The 15603-nt window shown below is 32.2% G+C and overlaps 3 protein-coding genes across 6 annotated transcripts in view; all 3 read left to right on the forward strand.

The window, feature by feature from the left end:
- Positions 1-605: 605 nt before the first annotated feature.
- Positions 606-7336, forward strand: LOC111714965 (uncharacterized). Its single transcript, XM_023490193.1, has 8 exons — positions 606-714; positions 2367-2442; positions 4065-4129; positions 4436-4763; positions 5029-5082; positions 5504-5680; positions 6689-7068; positions 7239-7336. The coding sequence occupies exons 2-8, from the start codon at positions 2369-2371 to the stop codon at positions 7334-7336; spliced, it is 1176 nt and encodes a 391-aa protein (XP_023345961.1). The 5' UTR covers positions 606-714; positions 2367-2368.
- Positions 5502-14425, forward strand: LOC111714964 (zinc finger protein 91). Of its 3 annotated transcripts, XM_023490192.1 has the most exons (6): positions 5502-5584; positions 8531-8720; positions 9477-9564; positions 10001-10346; positions 12580-12721; positions 12845-14425. In XM_023490192.1, exons 5-6 carry the CDS (start codon positions 12652-12654, stop codon positions 14422-14424), a joined length of 1650 nt encoding a protein of 549 aa, XP_023345960.1. In that variant the 5' UTR covers positions 5502-5584; positions 8531-8720; positions 9477-9564; positions 10001-10346; positions 12580-12651; the 3' UTR covers position 14425. The 3 variants fall into 3 exon arrangements, with proteins under 3 accessions (XP_023345960.1, XP_023345957.1, XP_023345958.1); XM_023490189.1 differs by having other exon boundaries at positions 12580-14425; XM_023490190.1 differs by having other exon boundaries at positions 9481-9564; positions 12580-14425.
- Positions 14426-14427: 2 nt separating this feature from the next.
- Positions 14428-15603, forward strand: part of LOC111714963 (zinc finger protein 600) — a 5507-nt gene continuing 4331 nt past the window's right edge. The window contains exons 1-2 of one of the 2 annotated variants that reach the window (XM_023490188.1): positions 14428-14538; positions 14642-15173. The gene's annotated coding sequence lies outside the window, so the exon portion shown is untranslated. Of the gene's footprint in view, positions 15174-15603 lie in introns of both variants that reach the window. The other variant, XM_023490187.1, reaches the window with a different exon arrangement.

The raw sequence follows: 15603 nt of genomic DNA on the forward strand, positions 1-15603 counted from the left end.
TTAAATAATATGGTGAGAGAGGGGTGGGGGAAGAATCCTTCGCTCTCAATAAATTTATATTTCAGATTTTTAGTCTCATTCTTAACAAATCCTTTCTCTGACAGCTTGTATTTTCCAGTGTTTTTAAGTATGTGCTAAAAATTTAAGTTTAAATCTAAGTGAAATTTGTTATCATATTGTGGTGGTGTATAGTTAATTTGTTTGGACTAGTATATTTAGTTGGCAAGAAAGATGGCATTTTTTCTTTTTCTTTGAACATTGACCTATGTGTTTAATTATTGGTTAAAGTATTCTAGTGTTTAAGACACCCCTCTCCCATTAGCTTGAATCAGATAGGCCCCAAAATAAATATGATTGTATGCATGTTGTAAATGTACACTGCACTTAAAAAGTATTATACGGAATAAATGTTTAAATAATTTCAACAACAAAAGACAAAGAAGTAGTATATTGTTTCTATATTATATAGTGTTCAATTTCATTGATTTGTTAAGACATTTTTTTATTATTGTATACTAAGTAGCTATGTTCAGCAAATCATTGACCTTAAACATTTCTGTCAAAAAGCTTTATTTAACAATTAAATGCACCACACTGACCTCAGTAGCCTTATTCTTTACTTCAGATAGATTACAAAAGATCTGTTATGTTTCCTGTCTAAATCATGTTGAAGAGAGATGAAATCTAGACCATCAAATAGAATTTGTGCATGAGGTATGTTATAAAAAATTATTTAGATACTCAACTGTCAATACTGCTAATGTGTATAGACGCAACTGGGTACAATTTTAAGGGGGGAAGGGCACAAATATTTTGTTGTTTAAAAAGTTTCAACAATGAATTATCTTGTTCCTAAACTTTTTGAGAAATTTTTGTCCTGAAAACTTACATCTTCTTAATTTCAATTGCCCCCTTCAAAATATATATTTTTTAAATGTCTATTTCTTGACAATTCATACTGATACTCCAATCATGTATTGTAATTTTTGTCCCAACTTATTCACTTCTGAACAAGGCATCAGAAAGCACTGTGATTTCAAACACAAATTACTTGAAGGGATCAAGATCGGACCCCAAAAAAACATCATTAGGAGAAGAAGATGCCACTTTTAGTAAAAGTATAAAATAAGGCATTTCTGGCTGCTTAAACAGCTGACGTTTAGTCTAAACAATTTTAGATTAGATTTAAAGAGAACTTATGGAAATAGAAAATATATATTTAAAATTTCATCGAAGTGGTGAAAATATAAAAACCTTGAAATATGATTGATACGCCCCGTTGCTTATGTAAAAATAACGCCAGCCTATGTGTTTGCAACATATAGGCCCTTTTTTAAAACTGATTTAAAGAAATGAATGTTTGAATTTGAAAAAGATAAAAGAGGGGGGGGATTTGATTTTCAAGAATATATACACCCTTGTGTATATTTATACTAATTCATCCTTAGTTTTATCGTATTAGGAAAATTTTTGTACAAATGTTATTAAATGTTGTCTTTTTTGCCAACCATCGAAATTTCTAGTCAATTTAATGATATTTTCCAGTGCTTAGGATCCGGATCCGTTGGATCCACAAGATTTTGGTTTCCTGGATCCAGATTCGCAAAAATATGCGGATCCACGGATCCGGATCCAAGGGGTAAAAAATCATCCAAAAACTGCAAAAAAAACTTTTTTACTCTTAAAACCCAAATCTGAGCTTATGAAAAAAGAGAGATTATAAAAATTCCCTCATTTCTGAATGGTTCATTAAGTTTTAGGATTAAAATAAGCGAAAAAAATAAAACAAAATATTTGAAAATTATTTTTTGTTAAAAAATTCAGTAAATCTTCAAGAACGGATCCGGATCCAGATTTTGGTCCGGATCCATATTTTTCCAGTGTGGATCCAGGATCCGGATTCGGATCCGCTTCAAAATTAAATGGATCCTAAGCACTGATATTTTCATATCATAGAAATTATTTTTTTATGAATTATTTAAATCATAGGAATGTTTTTTTTGAAGATTTATTCATATCATAGAAATGTTTTTTTTATGAATTATTCAAATCATAGCTAGGAATGATTTTTTTATGAACCATTCATATCATAGAAATGATTTTTTATGAATTATTCAAATTCATAGAATTGATTATTTATGCATTATTCAAACCATAGGAATGTTTTTTTCAAGATTTATTCATATCATAGAAATAATTTTTTATGAATTATTCAAATCATAGGAATGTTTTTTTTCATGATTTATTCAAATCATAAGAATGTTGCTGGGACAGGAAAAAACTGAGTATTATGTTAAATTTTCAAATTGGTTTTTTTCTGTTTTTTTAGTATTACTTAAGTAAATATACACCCCTGCGTTTTTCAGGCATGTTAGAAGGATTTGAAATACCTACGATCTCAGAGGCAAAAGAATATAAGAACTTTGCAGAAACGTGTGTTAGGTAAAAACAACAGTTTTTACAATGATCCAAAACACCATAATTTCATAACAATTTACAATATTTTTCCAGTTAGATACAAATCTTATTATCTTACAAAAAATTTAAACATTTTTTTGAGACCATTTTTTAGGGGGTTATTTTTTATCTCACTTGTTCATTAGTCACGACCTGACAAAGTTAATTTTCGGCATGACCTTGGATTCTTTCATTGCTCAAACCTTTTTTGTTAATTTAAGATATCAAGCTAATTTTAAAGCCATTTTTAACTTTGACTCTATAAGACTTAATACTATTCAAAGATGTTTTTTACAAAATGTATATGCTTAGAAATTTTACTTGTATTTTTTGACCTTGATTTTTTCAATAAATCTGATTTTTGCAATTTTTTTCTAGAGGTTCTCTTCAAGTGTAATTTCAAGTGACCCTCCATCATTCCATGCAATCAATCATCGTCATTATCAATCGTCATCATCATTATCAATCATCATCATTATCAATCATCATTATTATTATTATTTTTATTATTATTATTATTATTATTATTATTATTAACAGGGTAAATTGATGATTTGAGTAAACACTATAGGTAAACCAGGGTAAATTGATTCAGGGATTAATTTTTATTATAATGATAGAGTACTTCATTCCTTATTTTATTTATTTATGAGAAACTAATTAATTGATTGAAAACCTATTTTTATCGGATTATTTAATGAATATGATTTTTACATGGTTTGGTATGTTTCCAACTTTCATCTGGTATTGTGCTAGAAAGTACATTTTTAACTTAGGGTTGGCATAAAAAAAACAAAAAATCCACCCAATAAAACCCACTTTAAATACCCCACCTGTAAGTAGGCTTTATTGTTTTTTTTCTTCTAATTATCGCCTTTTTTCACTCGTTTAATGACAAACTCTTTAAAACCATGAGGACTGCTGTTCACTGTATTGATTTTTAGGGAGTTAATGGCACTAAAACAGACACATTTATTCTTTTCTTAAAAGTGTTTAAAATTTGTTGCTTCAGAACAGCGATTAATCTGAGTTGCCCCACCCCTCAATCAAAAATATGCATCCAACCTAGAAAAAAAAGTAGTGTTAAATTCAACTATAATATTAAAAAATTATGATACTTAATGATATGATATTATTGTATTTGAAGAGTATTTATGTAAGATTAGTGCATATTATCACAACAATATTATTATTTTTCATAACTGTAAAGTTCACCTATTGCTTAAATAATCTTATCATTATGAATTAGCAAGAATTTTAGTAGGTTTCAACTACTTTCAAATTGAACCCCCCCCCCCTCAAAAATAAAATTGAACCAAAAAAAACTAATAAAACCCAATATAACTCACTTGGCTGTTATTTTAAAACCAGGGCTTTTTCCAATCAGTACTTATGATATAAATTATGGTTTAAAGAAAAATAAACATTCTTTAGCAGTAACACATATTCTGCAGTATTCAATTTATTATTCAACTTTACATTATATTTCCATTTGTTTACAAAAACAAATCAATCAATTTCTGCCCCTCACCCAGGGTGGTTGAAAATTAACGATCTTATATAGACTCATTTATAGACTCCATTACATAACTATTTATATATTTTAGATTTTTAAACTGCAAAAGATATTTTCTTCAAAATGTATTTAACTTACCATCTGATATGACCACAGGAAAAATATTACATTAAAAAATACTATTTTTAACTTCAGTGATAATTAAATAAGTAAATCATTTCATGACACAAATTAATTTAACATTTGCCTACATTTAAAATTTATTTAATAAATCTCTTCCCTCATATATTCCCATGCTGTAGCTGGTCAAACCGCTGGACCAAATTGGCTGAAATTTTGTGAGGAATTTAGAATTTTTTCTGAAGTTTTAATTGTTCAACCAGTAACACTGGGCACTTCAGCTAGTATTCAGCTAAATAATATTCTTTATGTTATTATTAGATTAGATTTAATATTTAATAGTGAGGGTGTGCATGGCGTGTTTGAATAAAACAAAACGTTGTGAATTAAAGTACAATACTTGGTTTCACAGACGCTCTCTCAATGAGGCAAATTTGAGCGAATTTAGAAACAAATATACTCAGAATCGAGGCCTGTTTGTCATACCACATCAAACTCAAGATGAACTGACTCAGACATACACTGACAGACAGATCAAAATGGACAGATTAAAGACACTTCAACTGGGAAGATTCTGTGCGGATCCCTTCAAACGTCACAAACAAAGTATTAACAGAGATCTGAGAAACATACCAGGAGCACTGGCGGCACAATTTCATCTTAATCCTAGGAAAAGGACATATAAACTTGATTACTGATCTTTGCTTCATAGCTTAATCCTAGGAAAAGGACATATAAACTTGATTACTGATCTTTGCTTCATAGCTTAATCCTAGGAAAAGGACATATAAACTAGATTACTGATCTTTGCTTCATAGCTTAATGTTTTAATTTTTTATTTCTTATGGTGCTAATTATTTAAATTAAAGCACTAGAGTATTGTAATGATTCAAATAAAAGCTTTAATATCTTTAAGTGAATGTACTTTTTAACAGTGTCAAGGCATGCAAAGTTTGCTTGCGTATGATGGAGGGAAGAAAACATAAAAGGTCGAGTATCTTTTAGTTTAGTTTAAAGGTTAACATCCTTTCAGCTTAGTTGACGGGTTGAGTACCTATCAGCTTAGTTGACGGGTTGAGTACCTATCAGCTTAGTTGACAGGTTGAGTACCTATCAGCTTAGTTGACATGTTGAGTACCTATCAGACGGGTTGAGTACCTATCAGCTTAGTTGACGGGTTGAGTACCTATCAGCTTAGTTGACAGGTTGAGTACCTATCAGCTTAGTTGACCTGTCAAGCAACTATCAGCTTAGCTGACGGGTTGAGTACCTATCAGTTAAATTTATGGGTCGAGTACCTATCAGCTTAGTTGAAGTGTCGAGTACCTATCAGCTTAGCCGACTGGCTGATTACCTGTTAGTAAAGTAAAAAATAGGATTCCATTATGATTTAATAAATGATATTTGTAGGCTAGATGTGTCCTCTGAGGCTGGAGCAGGAATACTGAATGGACTTTTAAAAGATTACAGGCTCAATGATAATATAGCCAGGTATAGTTTTCTTAAATTTAACTCTGTAATCTGTGAAAAAGTAGATTTATTTCGGGATTTAAATGAAAGAAAATTTCCCTTGAAACGAGGATTCCGGCAAAAAAAAATTGCATTCTTTAGAGAGTGTAAGAACTAACTCTCTGATTTCCAATTTCATTGATTTTTTGTTGCAACAAACACCGAAATTGGGTTCATTTGTAAATTTGGAAAGAAAAGCTTAGCATTTCTCAGAGAAAACACTATTTTTTATTTTATTTTGTAAATTTTCTTTTTTCTTATTTAAAATCTTTTTTTCTCCTCTAAAATTGTAAGGATTTACAACCTGCTATTTTCATGGTTTTTGTTTAAATTGAGTATTTGATGAAAGTAGTGTCTTTTCGTTATTTTGTAATATTAAAGGGACAATCAATTTAATTTCAACTTTTCAAGCGATCCCATATAAAGTGTGAAATGTACAACTTACAAGCAGTGCTTAGGATCCATTTAATTTTGATGCGGATCCTGATCCGGATCCGGATCCTGGATCCGCACTGGAAAAAATGGATCCGGATCCAGGTCATTTCTTTCAGACTTACTGAATTTCTTTAACAAAAAATAATTATCAATTTTTTGTTTGATTTTTTTCGCATATTTTTGTCCTAAAACTCAATGAACCATTCAGAAATGGGGAAATTTTAAAAATCTCTCTTTTTTCAAAAGTTCAGATTTGGGTTTTAGGAGTAAAAATGTTTTTTTGGCAGTTTTTGGTTGATTTTTTACCCCTTGGATCCGGATCCAGGATGCCAAAATCTTGCGGATCCAACGGATCCGGATCTTAAGCACTGCTTACAAGGGAACCTTTTGAACCTCTATCTCAGCAAAAATGGAGAAGACATTATTATTTTTCTATTTTAAAACGTGTCAAATTCTGACAATTTTCTTCATTATCTCTGCAGTGTTAATAAGCAAGTTATATTCACAGAAAAGCCACAATTGAAGAAATCATAAGGAAGGATATCTCAATCAACCCTGACAATGTTTCAAAGGGTATTGTGAAATGGATTCGTCCTCTCGAAGTTGTTGAAATAACAAGTTTGCTTGTATTTATGAATTCTTGTATGACAGGAAAAAGATGCTCGACGAGGCAAAGATGGAAAAAGAACAGGCTATGGCAGTTAAAGCATTATCTCATCATCAGAATAATGATCAGGGTAAAAGACCTCCAGTCACCAGAAGTAAAAACAACACCACACCAGCAGTTGAACTCCTGGAGAATCATGATGAAGGAGATGTTAAAGTTAAAGATGATATTGACACTCTTGTAAGTGATGATCCGTTATCAACTGAGATTCAGGAAGATGGCTCTGACTTTATGGATAATATAGGAATACTGAATCCTGTGTTTATCATAGAAGAAATTGAAGATGTCTCTGAAAATCCTTCTGCATTCCCCCAGTATGTCAAACAGGAAGCTGATCCTTTGGAATTAGATCCTTTGGCAACAAGTGATCCATTGGCACTTGATAATCTTGAGCATTTTCCAGTTCTCCAGAAGTCATTTAAAAATAAGGATACAAATGCTTTTAAATTGAAGAGAAAGCATTTATTTACACGCAGATGAAAAATGTTTCTTGGAAAAGTGGAATGCCACTAAATCTGTAAATAAATCCTCTAGTCTCGGGAGCATCTGTCGAGGGAGGTAAAGAGAGCATTATTAGCAAGATGTACCTGGACCTTCCAGAGCGTGATTCAGAGCGCGAAGCATCCGTGTAGGGGAAGTACAAGACAGCATTGTTTCGCTGTTAACAGCTCGTTTTAAGTAATTAAAATCTAGTTCTAATTTTCCACTCATGTCAACTCTAGCTATACACAAAAAAATCGTAATTGAAACAAATATTATAATTTTTAATCAATGGCAACCCATTGTTCTAGCTCATAATTAAACTTAATTAATCTCTTGAATAATGAATATCCTACATAACATTCATTAGCTCTCGATAACTTTCATTCTGCTATATATTCCTAGGAATGCATAGCAGGGACAAAGCAAACCATAGGGGGGCTCCCCCTTCATTCATATTTACCATAATGATGATCCTTCATGAATGAATGGGTGCTGAAAATGGTTGCATGGCTCAAACTTGGTCGTGTTGCTGGGATTTCATCAACAAATATTGGAATTTAACCTTTAATTAGATACATTGCAAAAGTCAGAATTGAATTCATATCCGGGCTGAAAAACCATTTCTCATTCAGGAATTGAAACTCTAGCCTATAGCTTGCCCAACATTCATGATTGATTTGATTTGCAGTGGCACAACCAGCTTTAAAATTGAAAATAGAAAATGTCTTCTAATTATATGGATAATTTTTTCACATTTTTCTTGATTATTTTCATTTTTAGTCGTGTTTGATCTGTATCGTTTTCCCATCCTTTTTTGGGAGATTTTGCGATGTTCATAAAAGCAAGATTCAGTAAAAACAGTTTTGAAATCTTAGTTTTCTTAAAAAATGTTAACCCCATTTTTTTCTGGTGGAAATAATATTATAGGTGGAGGTTTGAATTGAAGAAAAATATCAATACGTATTGTTATTATTATTTTTTATTGTTTTTAAATCATTCAGCTATTGAGCTAAATTATAATGAACAATGTTGTTAAAAAAAGATTTTGTCCAGATTTGCAGGAATAAATTTTAGCTGTTTAATGTTTTAACTCTTTTCTTTACCAATAGATTTATATAAATAGATTATGAAAACAAATAAACCCTTTCTCTCGATTTGCGGAAAAGTTGAAAAATTTCTTTGAACATATTAATTGAGTGGATTTTTTTAACGTTTAGTAAGGTATTCTATTCATTTTGATCACTCCAATTTAATATTTTTCTACCTAGATAAAAAAATTTTTTTTGTAAAAAACCATGCAAATAAAAGACCTGTACCTCCACCTGTACTTGTACCTGTACCAGTACCTGTACCTGTACCTGTACCTGTACCTGTTCCTCTACCTCTACCTCTACCTCTACCTCTACCCCTAACACCTGTATCTGTACTAATAAAAATAAACTCTAAGCGACGAAAAGAGTATAATGCACTGAATGGAAACATATCGACAAAACTAATGGATAAACTGATAAAGGAAAAGTTGCAGAAAAAAAGGTGAGCAATTATTTTCTCTGAACTTTTTTAAATTTCACAAAAAAAAGTTTGTTGGGGAAAACAAAATCTGTATATATTTTAATATCAGACTAACAGAGGGAAAATTTGCCAGTTTCAGTCTCATTTTCATTTTGCTCTTTAAATCTCCCCCCCCCCCCGTGTTTAGTAATGCGAGGGAGTAGAAGTGGATGAGGGGGAGATTATTATAAATACATTTTCCTCATTAAGTATCTTCTCTTTTTAATGGCATATTGATAATGAAAAAAATTTTAGACTAATACAATTTTTAAATAAATGACGTTTCTAGTTGGCATTGGCATTGGCATTGGCATTGCTTGTGCCACTGCCATTGCCATTGCGATGTTAGATATTTTCCCAAAGGTTTTTTCACAAACGGCAACTTCCCAAGGGTATTTTCCAAGTGTCAACTTTGCAACTGGGCAATTTCCCAAGTCTCCGCAGCGCTCGGCCCCCATTGCTGCCTGTGGCGTCTCAGAAGCTCTAACACTTGGGAAGTTGCCGCTTGGGAAATTGCACATTTGGGAAATTCTCACTAGGGAAATTTTTACTTGGGTAGTATCATTTGGAAAAACGTTTTTGGGAAAATACCTAACACCGCCGTTGCCATGGCCTGACCATTGCCATTGTCACTGCCATTGTTTTCACTATTGCTATTGCTCTAGCTCTTAGTTTTCATATTGCTATTGCTATTGTAATTGCTAATATTAACATTTTCTTTATTATAATTATCATTAGTTAGACCAAGAAGAATAAAGTGTGATGAGTGTGATGCCACATTTCCTGGTAATGTCCAGCAAACTACTCTACTGAGACATGTAAACAAGTAAAAGACCTAGAATATATTGGTGTCAATATATAAACAAATAAATTGATTGGTTGAATGATTGATTAACGTTATTTCTTTATGCATCTAAGGCTGGCATCTTAAATCTATCAGTATAGTGCAAAACTAGGTTTTAGGGCGCGTCACGCCCCTTTCTTTAAAACAATTCAAAATTCTTAATGTTCCTTCAAGTCGCCTTTTTTACATTGTGAAACTAAAAAATGAGTGGTTTCTTGTAGGTTTTCAAATAAACCTTACCTTGGGTAATGTGAGAATCTGCAAAACATAAAAAAGTTAGGTCTGATCGGTTCAGCCGTTTTGATGTTTATTGGGTACAAACAAACAAATAAATAAACCAAGAACGAAGCTACATTACATATACATTTTGCATTATACATTTATGAGAAAAACTACATTTCATTTTTATTATTTTTAGGCTCCATAAATTACCTGAAGACGAAAATTGAAGAAAATCTGAAGAAAACTCGATGATTGTGTCTAGAAGATGTGCCATGCAGAATTCCGATAGCAGATTGCAGATTGCAGAATTCTGATAGCAGATTGCAGATTGCAGATTGCAGATTGCAGATTGCAGATTGCAGATCTACATCCGAAAATTGCATTTCAAATTATGTTTTCACCTTTAATCATAAAACATGATTTTTTTCTTCATTTATTTATTAAACATGATACATTTTGTTATATTTTCAGAGGAATAATGTCAGTTTTCGATTGATAAAAATTGGATCGTTCAGTTGAATCAGAAGTTCATCAAATCAAAGGTCAGATTTAACGAACATTTAATAATAAGACATAGTTGAACTTAGTAAAACTAGTTTAACCACTTTGCTTCAATGGCGTTGAAAAAAAGAAAGGCTCAGTAGCATCTCGCCATATAAAATTTTGCCATGTAACAACTCGCCATATAACAACTTGCCTAAGTAAGATTTCGCCATATAACAACAACTTGCCTACATATAAATTTTTAAGTAAAATTGTAGTGTACATGAAATTATACCAGAAAATCCAGGAGACCATACAAAACATATCACCACAAAACTTATCACCACAAAACTTATCACCACAAAACTTATCACCACAAAACTTATCAAAACAAAACTTATCTAACAACAAAACTTATCAAGACAAAACTTATCATCACAAAACTTATCAAACTACAAAACTTATCAACCTCCAAAACATATCATACTCAATACGTATTAAAATAACTACAAAATTTATTTTTCAAAACATTTTTAAACGTTGTACAACTAAAACTTGACCTAGAATTTTATATATTTAAATCATTAATCATCTGTAAATAAGCTGGCAATATTGAACAGTTATGTGTTCAAGGGTACACTATCAAAGCTTCCACGCATATCCTTCAGGTCTTGTTCTTGTTCTCTTTGTATTTGTTGTACAGATGATTTTCGCGGATTTTTAAAAAAATGTTGGAACATTTCCATGATTTGAAAATTTAGATTCATGAATTTTATTGTTAAGTTTTAAGTTTGATATGTTTTGTATTTTGATAAGTTTTGTAGTTGATAAGTTTTGTTTTGATAAGTTTTGTAGTTTGATAAGTTTTGTAGTTTGATAAGTTTTGTGATGATAAGTTTTGTCGCTGATAAGTTTTGAAAAGATAAGTTTCGTGGTGATAAGTGTTGTGGTGATAAGTTTTGTGGTGATATGTTTTGTATGGGCTCCAAAATCCAGGAATCAAAAACCAAAAATCTGCATATTCAGTAATTCTAACAATGTCGGGAGTACTGCACGCATCTACAACTCACCGGGAGAAACCATCTTTGGTTGACATAAACAACTTCTCCTGCACTAAATTCAAATCTTACTTTTATATGAGCTGAACAATGTTTTATAATTGTTTATAATATTTATAAATATTTACTAATAAACTACTACTTTCTACAAAATAAAATTTATTATTTTGTTTTTATGTTTTTATATGGCGAGTTGTTGTTTTATCTCGAAATGATATATGACAAGTTGTAATACATGGCGAAATGTTACTTAAGCGAGTTCTTATATGGCGAGATGTTACTGAGCCAAAAGAATAGTTCAACTTCTTCTCGCATGCCCGATTAAAAAAGCTGCTCTTGAAACCTTTGTTTGAATACTTCTCCTCTTGGATGTTATTCGATGCATTTGCCCGTCCCTCTAAGTTGAGGGGGGGGGGATGTGGAAATATACCCCTCAGCATTGATTTGTTTTTTAAGTGAAAGTTGTGAATTGGGGAGAGAACTCTTTTAAGAGATGATCATGTAAAGTCACGACGACAATTATATTATCAATATTATCTGAGAATTAGATATTTATATTTGTTTCCGTCTCAAGATTATAAATTTTACCAATTTGCTTTAAGTTTGTAATGTCGAGAAAATATGAACAATAATATTTGCAACTGCAGTGCTTAGGATCCATTTAATTTTGATGCGGACCCGGATCCAAATCCAGGTCATTTCTTTAAGATTTACTGAATTTTTTAACAAAAAATAATTTTCAAATTTTTTGTTTAATTTTTTTCGCTTATTTTTATCCTAAAACTTGATGAACCATTCAGAAATGAGGGAATTTTTACAAACTCTTTTTTTTCAAAAGTTCAGAGTTGGGTTTTAGGAATAAAAAGTTTTTTTTTGTAGTTTTTGGTTGATATTTTCCCCTTTGGATCCGGATCTGTGGATCCACATATTTTTGCGGATCCGGATCCGGATCCAGGAAGCCAAAATCTTGCGGATCTAACGGATCCGGATCCTTAGCACTGTAATTGCAAGCTTATGATTTGAGAAAATAAGTTAATGAACTGTTTAAACAACTAATATATAAGTACTATTTAAGTTAAGATGATCAATCAGCAGTAGCTATAGACATTAGACATAATTAAACTAAATCACATAAATTAATAAATTTAGATCTTACATAGATTAAAAGGTTGAGGTTTAAAAGCTATAAATAGAAATCTCCCCTATTGTTACAGAACTAAATTTGTATTTTCAGATCTACGCTTGCCTAGAAGGAAGAAGAATTGATGTTGTTTTTGTAAGTACCTAGTATACTAACTGAAACAAAATGGAGGAGCACATTGAGACCGATGAGAGAGTGGTGGACACAGAAACATCTGATAATAATGGTGAAAAAACATATTCTTGTCCTGTTTGCGGAAAAGGTTTTTCCCATAGTCAGAGTAGAAATAGACACGTGAAAACTCACACCGAACATACAAAAACAACATGCCCGATCTGTGAAAAAGAATTTGCGCGGGCAGATGCGCTTTCACGGCATATGGCAGTTCATGCGCCTAAGGAAGAAATACAAATGTTCTATTGTGAAATCTGTGAAGAAGGATCGACCTCATTTAAGAGGCTAATGAAACACATGAAAACTCATGACGAATACAAAGACACGTGTGAATTATGTGACAAAGTCTTCTCTTCAATTTCTAATTTAAAAAGACACATTGAGAGAACCCATAATCATGTGTCAGATGAAACCATGGAGAAAACTGAAAAATCTTACACCTGTTCTTTTTGCCCGCAGGTGTTTAAACATACTCAAAGTAGAAACAGGCACATGAAAACCCACACAAACCCAGACAAATACCAATGCACAGTCTGCAACAGCGCATTCCCACGGTCTGACACTCTAGACAGACACATGGAGACCCACAAAGAAGATCGGTTTCCTTGTGACATTTGCGGGAAATCTGTGAAAACCTACAGTAGGTTTGTGTCACACATGACAACGCATACTGGTATGGTGTGTGGGGTTTGTAACAAAAAGTTTGAAACAATTAGAAATTGGCAGAGACACATGAAGCGTCATGAGGAGGAGGGTTTGAATGTGGAGGCTTGTGTGGAGGGTAGTTTGGTGGATAATTTGGAGGGTAGTTTGGTGGAGGGTTTGGATGTAAAGGCTTGTTCGGAGGGTAGTTTGGTGGATGGTTCGGAGGATGATTTGGAGGATAATTTGGAGGATGGTATGGAGGATAATTCTGAGGATGATTTGGATGACAGTGATCTTATGGAATCTGATGTTAAACCTGTTTTAAGAACTGTAACGGACCTCAAATGTAAAGATGTGAACAAAATGGTTAAAAACATGGACGCGGAGAATGAAATTAAAATGGAAACTGATCTTGGAAATATTGTTTCCGAAGAAGACTCTATGGAAACCATTTCTATAGTTGAAGAGGATATTGGTGATCAGTCATGTTCCTTGAAACGACACATGAAGAGGCTTCACGGTCCGAATATTGAACTAAAAGATAAAGATGAACAAGCTGCGAAACAAACTAAACCGGAAGATACTAAGATACACCCCTGTGGTGAGTGTGAAGAAGTCCTCACTTCCAAAGAAGATTTGAGAGAACACTGGACGACTCACAAAGACTTTAAACCCTACAAGTGCTCGTTGTGCGAGCAAAGCTTTAAACATTCACAGAGTAGAAACAGACATTTAAGAACACATAAAGAAACTGGAAACCATTCATGTACTATCTGTAACAGTAAGTTTAATCGTCAGGATACTTTGAAGAGACACATGATTAGCAAACATACTCCTAAAGAATCACTTAAGCGATTCTCGTGTACAATATGTGAAGCCTCCTATTTAATTAATGAAAATTTGGAGAGACACATGAAAACCCATTCTGCAAGAGGATTCCACTGTAAACTATGTGGTAAATCTCTGTCGAACGCGGATAGATTAGCGTCCCACATGACCTGCCACACTGGGATAGTCTGTGCAATCTGCAACACAGCCTTTGCTAATCCAAGGAATTTGAAAAAACACATGAAGAAACATGAAAAAGAAGTTGTTATTAAGATAGAAACTGATATTTAAGTCAACTTGAAATGTAACATTTTATTATTATTTTCTTATTTAATTTGTACACACGACTTTTGTTACTAAAATAATCCTAAGACTCATTAATAGATATTTAATTATTCTAAAAATGTTTAATAAAATTTCTTCCATCTATTGAATATAATATTACATTTAATTCTTCAAAATTAAATATGTGTAGGAAATTTTTAAATATCTCTCCCTATTATGACAGTCGTAATCTGAGTATTTATCCATGTTGTTATTTGTGATATACATTACATATGCAATTATTTAGTTATTGTAAAAATTTGTGAAATTCATTTAATGTTGTAAGACTAAAATACAGTAATATAAAGAAAACCATTGATGGTTAGTATAAAATATTTTTTCATACAATTACTAAGCACTTATTAAGATAGAAATCTTGAAATGCTAAGCATATGTATTTTGTCAAAAAAATATTTTTAAAATTTTAAATTTCAAAATTGAATTTCAATCGTAGTAAGAGATCGATTTTTTGCTGAGATTTGAGCTACTTAATTAAAAAAAAAATTAAAGGTGTACACTTTGTGGTTGGGGGGGGGGGGGAGAACCAAGCAATAAGGAGGAAGAGGAGAATCAGACTAAATACCAAGATGATTAGAATAGACTGACAATAAAATGTACAATATCCGATTGTTTGTGACACTTTAAAAATAACACTTTTTTCAGATAATAATGGAGCTTCGAGGTGCTATTTGTGACATGACTGCATCAATTAAAAAGTATTTTTCTAATTTTTATAAAAAGAATTCTAGTAAATTCACATGTTTAAAGGGACTGTAAGCGGAATTTCCGGTGGCTCTCCAAGCAAAGATAGCAATGCCCGATTTACAACGGTACCCTTGAAACCTTTGTCATATGAGCGGGGGAAGGCAGGCGGCCATGAGCCACCACTATTTCCCCTTCCGGGCCACATATTAGCTTTTTTCTCTTCCGGCAGCCATGAGCCACCACTATTTCCCCTTCCGGGCCACCACATTTGACTCTTCCGGGCAAAACTACTTTTTTAAATGGTATTTTTAGGGCCTTTAAAGTGTGATTTTTAAAAATCCAGCCGCGTCACGCTATAAATATATATTTAGCTCTTTATATTTCAGTGTTAATATGTAATAAGGATGATTCCTCTTAATGTAAACTGTAAAACTTTTTTTT

The sequence above is a fragment of the Eurytemora carolleeae genome, unplaced genomic scaffold (genome assembly GCF_000591075.1).
Source record: "Eurytemora carolleeae unplaced genomic scaffold, Eaff_2.0 scaffold647, whole genome shotgun sequence".
NCBI lineage: Eukaryota > Metazoa > Arthropoda > Copepoda > Calanoida > Temoridae > Eurytemora > Eurytemora carolleeae.